This window comes from Macadamia integrifolia, chromosome 6 (genome assembly GCF_013358625.1).
Source record: "Macadamia integrifolia cultivar HAES 741 chromosome 6, SCU_Mint_v3, whole genome shotgun sequence".
NCBI classification, from domain to species: domain Eukaryota; kingdom Viridiplantae; phylum Streptophyta; class Magnoliopsida; order Proteales; family Proteaceae; genus Macadamia; species Macadamia integrifolia.
Window position 1 is genome coordinate 8,621,588 of NC_056562.1, and position 6,000 is coordinate 8,627,587.

The following is a 6,000-nucleotide window of genomic DNA, read 5'->3' on the forward strand; positions in this document are numbered from 1 at the left end:
TTGAATAAATTTTGTAAAGATTATTTATTTGGAAAATAAATTAGGAGTAGAAAAAAAAAAAAATTTCAGGATGGGTATATATATGCACCATTGTTGGTTTCTTTTCCTAGCAGTTCTGGTGGGTTTACATATGCACTGTCTTTTTCATGACCCAATTGTCCATACGGTAGGTTGGGTCGCCTATCATATTTTGGAGATTCTATCATAGGGCTGTTATGGACTTTGGGAGGTTCTTCAAGTAGTGGATGACATGGTCAATGCTTGTCCTTTGGTTTAGGTGCTCATTTCTCCGGTCCCAAGCACATCGTCACCATACCAATGAGCAATATTGTCCCCACCCCAACGCTCTATATTATTGACATAGGATTTGGGGGGTTTTGAAGGCCTGGAGGCATGTTGGAGAGTTGTATTCTGAAACTGTAAATAATAAGAAAGAGGAAGAGAAAGAGAAGAGAACAAGTGATAGCTGTAACTTGAGAGTTGCAACCGTGTGGTTGGGATTGCCCCCTTCATTCAATATATAGACTAGCTATTACAAAGTCATAACTTTCCTATGGTCCTGAATTTTCTAAACTCTATTTTTTCATTTGGCAAACTCCTTTTGGACTGAAACTTTACATGTGAGTAGGAGACCAGGAAGTTTTACCTGTTCACAAAATTTGGGTCCCATCTGACATGCTACTTGCAGAGTTTTGGGCTGTGTATGCATTAATATTAATATTAGTAATATCATTATTTATTTATTTAATGTACATGTTTCCAAGTGCTAGTATCTAAAACTTTTGATACATTTTAGCCAAGTTCGTGTTCCTAGATTTTGGGAGTCAATTGGTTCCAACTCCTTATCCCCCCTCACCCAACACCGATATCTAAACCCATTTGACATAGATCTGGAGAAAAAAATGAGAATATTATTTAGAGTATATCGACACCACTATATATTAGAAATTTGACTGTTTTAGTTCAATTTTTATATTTTGGTCATAAGTCTGGTAGTTTATTGAAAAATAGAGTTCATGTTTTAAGTTATATTGGAATACATTTAGTCCCTTGAGGTGGTCATCAAGGCTTTTATTCTTGGGTCAAACCATCAGATTGTATTTTTAACCTCTTTTCTAACAGACTAATGGAGTGGCTTTTTTTTTTTTTGGGGGGGGGGGGGGGGGGGGGGGGGGGTGGGGGGAGGGTTGGGGGGTGTGGTGGGGGTTGAGGGGAGTGGACTTCACTGTTACCGAGGATGATTTGGGGGCAAATGTTATTCCAGATTGGTTGTCATGGTTTTCATATCATGTACTATCCATGCAACGGCTACCCTACACCACTTGTTATGATCATGATGATACTCACATTTCAGTAGCACACCACTAAAATAATAACAATATGTTGTTAAATAAGATCACTGGATCTTTCTGCTGTAGTGCTATGGGCTTTGTCTTTTTGTCAAGTGTAGGTCTTTGCAATATCAAAATAGGGAAAAAAAAACCCAAGTCATTACCAAATTTATATGCTAATTACATTTCTCAAGGTGTTTTATATGACAGGTTACGCGCTCTATTGGTGATGATGATCTGAAGCCTGCTGTAACATCGGAACCTGAGATAGCTGAGATTAATTTGTCAGCTGAGGATGAATTCCTGGTAAGGACATAATCTTGATGGCTTTAAAGATTTTGCAATTAATAGTGGATATTTTGATGAATCATTTATTTTGTAATTTTAAATTGTACAATGGACTTTCACTTGAATCACTAGAACAGATGCGCTTCTGATGATTATAAGAGGGAATTTGTATTATTTTTGTGGAAAAAATTAAAAGAAAGTTTTCCTCCACCGCGTGGGAAGGTTCTCCACACCATCCTAGTCCTAAGGTTCGGTTTTAGTATATTCCCCAAATTACCCTTCCATGCGCGTCTGAAGCCCCAACGGTCACGGGACGTGGCTCAAGGAAAACTCGGTTCAAAATTTTATGCCATGACATACACAAAAGCCTTACCAACTTGCCCACTACTTTTCTGCTTATAAATGGGGGGGATGCCTTGGATGTGCCATCTGGGTATTTGTTTTCCTATGTATGGTCTGCTCGTGTATGGGGCTTTCCAATAGTTCCTATTGAGTTTTTAGAACTCAATATTAATCATTGATATGTCAGATTGGTCTCAAACTTTAGTCATGGTTGGATGAAGTGGACGATATGTCCACCAAATTTGGGCCATAAATGAACTGCTATGTAGCAGCTGTTGAGAGTGGTGAAACGGCTTCCATGTATAGGCATGGTGGGACGCCATTCTCTTTTACATCAGAACCTGGCCAATCCAGTAGAAAGGGGTGGAAGATTTCCTGGCTATAACTAAATCAAAACATTACTTATTCTGGCTCTTAAAATAGCTATAGATTACTTCTTCTTGCATCGTGGCTCACTCTACAATTTTCTAGAACCACTTATTGTTAACCATTTTTTTTTTTTTTGGGGGGCGTTGTGGGGGGAAACCACATTGGCCACTTCAAAGTAAAGTATTCTTAAGAAAAAGATTTATATTGAAAATCATAGTTTCACATTTGAATTCATGATCTACTGACTGGTTTCTGGACTTTCATTTGATATTATGAGTTGACTGTGTTACTTTGTTCTATATGGACCTTTCTTTTTTGCATTTCCTTGATTCACATAGATAAGAAGTTTCCTGTAATGCATCCGTTTACTTGTTTACTATCATGTCTAAAGAGCAACCCAGTGCACGAGGCTCCTGCTACTGCAGGGACTGGGAGGGGCAAATAATGTATGCAGCCTTACTCCTTTGGAGGAGAGGCTGTTTCCAAGTTTCAAACCTGTGACCAACTTGTTGCAGTAGTGTAACTTAACTGTTGCGCCACAGGCTCGCCCACTTGTTTACTATCATGTCTGATGCCTTAAAATGGCTTCTGAACACACAAAGATATATGAAATAAGGGTTAACTGGTTTTTGTGTTGCTTGAATTGTCAGGTAATGGCTAGTGATGGGCTTTGGGATGTGGTGAGTAATAAGGAGGTCATATCAATAATCAGAGACACTGTTAAAGAGCCTGGAATGTGTTCCAAGAGATTAGCAACAGAAGCTGCTGAACGTGGGAGCAAAGATAACATTACAGTCATCGTCATCTTCCTCCGTCCAGTATGTACAGCTGAGAGAATTTACTGAATAGAAGCTGTGCTTTTGCTTATGTAACTAGTCTGCAGAATTTAAATTCATAGGTAAAACAAGTGTCACAATGATAAGGTGATTGAATATTTCTGTAAACTGAAGTCTATTTATTCTAATGGAGATAAAAAGTTGACCTAAGTTTAAAAGAAGCACCGCATAGGTGATAGGCCTAGCTCAGTGGATGGTCCATAGATTTCATTTTGGTCCATGTTTTATTGCAATCTGAAAAAATGAGTGATTATATAAGGTTTATAAAATGTCTTCATTTTTGTCTAGAAATACCTAATGTCTTCATTTTAGTGTAGAAATACTGTATTAATCACTCTATTTGGGTTGTCCATAAGGTATCAAGTGTTTTTTGCCACCTTTGGTTGCAATCTGATCACAGGTAGAGCCAACATTTGTTGTTCATTTGCTTTTTTCCTTTCGTCTTTTAAATGTCTACTTCTCATGTTGCACTTGTGAGTGATAATTTTTGCTGTTTGACATTTTGCTGATTTGATTTGTTGTTTGCTACACTCTATGCCACCGACCAGCATCTATAACAAAATAGGTGTTTTTATTTTTCCCCCTTTGGGCATAGAAATTTTGTGAAACATTCCTCTTCTAGGTTAGTACTTGGTACCTAATCCATGCCAAATTTGCTGTTCTTAAAAGACAGCATGAGGAAGCCAAATGGGGGGGGGGAGAGACGGTGATGCTGTTGGTGCCTTCCAAGACCGAATGGGTAGGGGATCCAATTAGGACAGTACGGCTTTGGAAGTTTTGGGTGGAGCTACTAATCAGTAAGGGATTTCGCCATTCTCTAATAAAGCCAGATGTAGCATTTGTCTTAGGGTGTATGAAAAGCTTATAGAGGAACTATGGTACATTGTTTCTCATATGCGTTTCTTGTTTCAGGCAGGTCTTAGTGGATTTTTGTTCGGCAATTGAATGAGCTGTGGCAATCGAACGAGTTATACTCACCTGTCAGTTTACAGACCTTAGTTGAACCAAGTGCATTTAATAGGGGGTCCTGGATAGTAGTAACTGCTCAAGACAGCATCTTACTGTCTTCTGTGGATAGTTGATACTACAAAGCATATAGCTAGCATGATAGACTCAATTAATTTGTGTATTGGATTACAAATTGAGAGGAATCATAGATATCGTATGAAAACACTTCAATAACTCTTAAGAAGGAAGTTATCCTATAGACGTATTCATGCATGTTAGAAATGTGAATCATAGTATTCATTCTTATGGGAATGGAAACCAGAAACAAGAGATCCTTTTTCTCGGGGTGGTGAAGGGAAGGCCTAATTGGTCGAAAACAACCTAAAGCCCCTTGGGGTTATCCTACGCTTGGAAGAAGTAGAAAAATGAATAACTATAATTGTTCTCCATTGTACCCATCACACCCCACCTTCACGTTCCTAAAGGCGTGTGACTTGGACATACTTCTATATCCAAACAATCCTTTCAGGATCATCAATGCAGTACTTTAATGTCTCAATTATATGAAATGAACTAAAATCCATTAATATATATATATATATATATATATGAAATTATAATTATAACACAATTGGTGATCATCTATTGATAAGTTATAAATATACACGAAAGTCTATTCAATAACATGACGTATCATATATACATATCTATCCATACTATACAACATATTAAAGAATCAGAAAGGAAAATGATCTATATCCTCCTCTAGGTGCTCCATAGGCAGTCTCATACACAAGTATTTAAATTTCTCAACTGTCAAAGCTATTTGAATTACAATATTCTATTACATTATTGGATTTACAAATATAGCCAAGAACTGAGGAACTGTTGAAGTATTTCTAAATGTCAGCATTAATAAGATTTTTTTTTTGGATTTCCTTTTAGTTTTTCATTGAGATTTTACGATAAGGAAAGTGAGAATTTGTGAATTTTCCTCGCATTCGCCAAAAACCTTGATTGAAACATTGTTAAGTATCAAATCATGGTACAAACCTTATTGATAAGCCTCTGTAATGTGCTATCATCCCTGAATATCTGAGTATTAGTTTGTCATTGTCATCAATACTACTTCGAAGCAGATAGAGATTGCAAATTTGATCAATTGAGCTTAACTCCCAACCAAATCTGTGCCCAATTGTTACATAAAGCACTCATCAAAATCTTTCCAACAACACTTGGCTGCCAAAAATTGGACTAATAGTTGAGAAGATATGAATTTCTTTTAAGTCAGGGATAGTAATGAAACAAAAGCAATAGGGGGAAGAATAAAAAATAAATACACAAATAAATATGGGGGGAGAGATTTCTATCCAGAAGCATGGCCCTGTTGCACCAATGTAGGGGCCAATGGGAACACATTGGGAGTTATCAGTTGGGCAGAATTTCCACTTTTCATTGGGGGTGGAGCGGTCATTATGCCCCCTCGTGAGTCTGGGCACAGGTGCCGCAATCTGGGATAGAGTCGTTTTCTTCCAATAAATATCTAATAATATGATTTGACCTTAGTCAACCAAGGCTAGACCAAACCTAACCCAAACCAAAGCATCCCAAAACCAGCCCAACACATAAGCCACGACCTAGCACATGCCCTAGCCCATGCAGCCAGGCTACAGGCCAACAAACCCAACAGCTTGCTGTCCCATATATTTTATGTGCATGCATGTGCAGCCACATCACCCTTCGCCCTTTTACTCTCTCTTCCTGCCACATCTTCATTCTTTTCTTTACAAGGATGTTAAGCGGTTTGGTTTGATTCAATGCAAGATTTTTTAGGAAAAATCAAAATTGAACTATTTAATAAACAATTTCAGATATTGAAATTGGAA

At 37.7% G+C, this 6,000-nt stretch overlaps 1 protein-coding gene across 2 annotated transcripts in view; it reads left to right on the top strand.

Moving 5' to 3' along the window:
• The window catches only part of LOC122081993 (protein kinase and PP2C-like domain-containing protein), a 33,780-nt gene extending 30,464 nt beyond the window's left edge, over positions 1 to 3,316 (top strand). For both annotated transcript variants that reach the window (XM_042649460.1, XM_042649459.1), the window contains 2 exons: positions 1,542 to 1,637; positions 2,981 to 3,316. In XM_042649460.1, coding sequence (XP_042505394.1) covers positions 1,542 to 1,637; positions 2,981 to 3,175 — 291 coding nt within the window. In that variant the 3' untranslated portion in view covers positions 3,176 to 3,316. The remainder of the gene's footprint in view (positions 1 to 1,541; positions 1,638 to 2,980) is intronic.
• Positions 3,317 to 6,000: the final 2,684 nt, after the last annotated feature.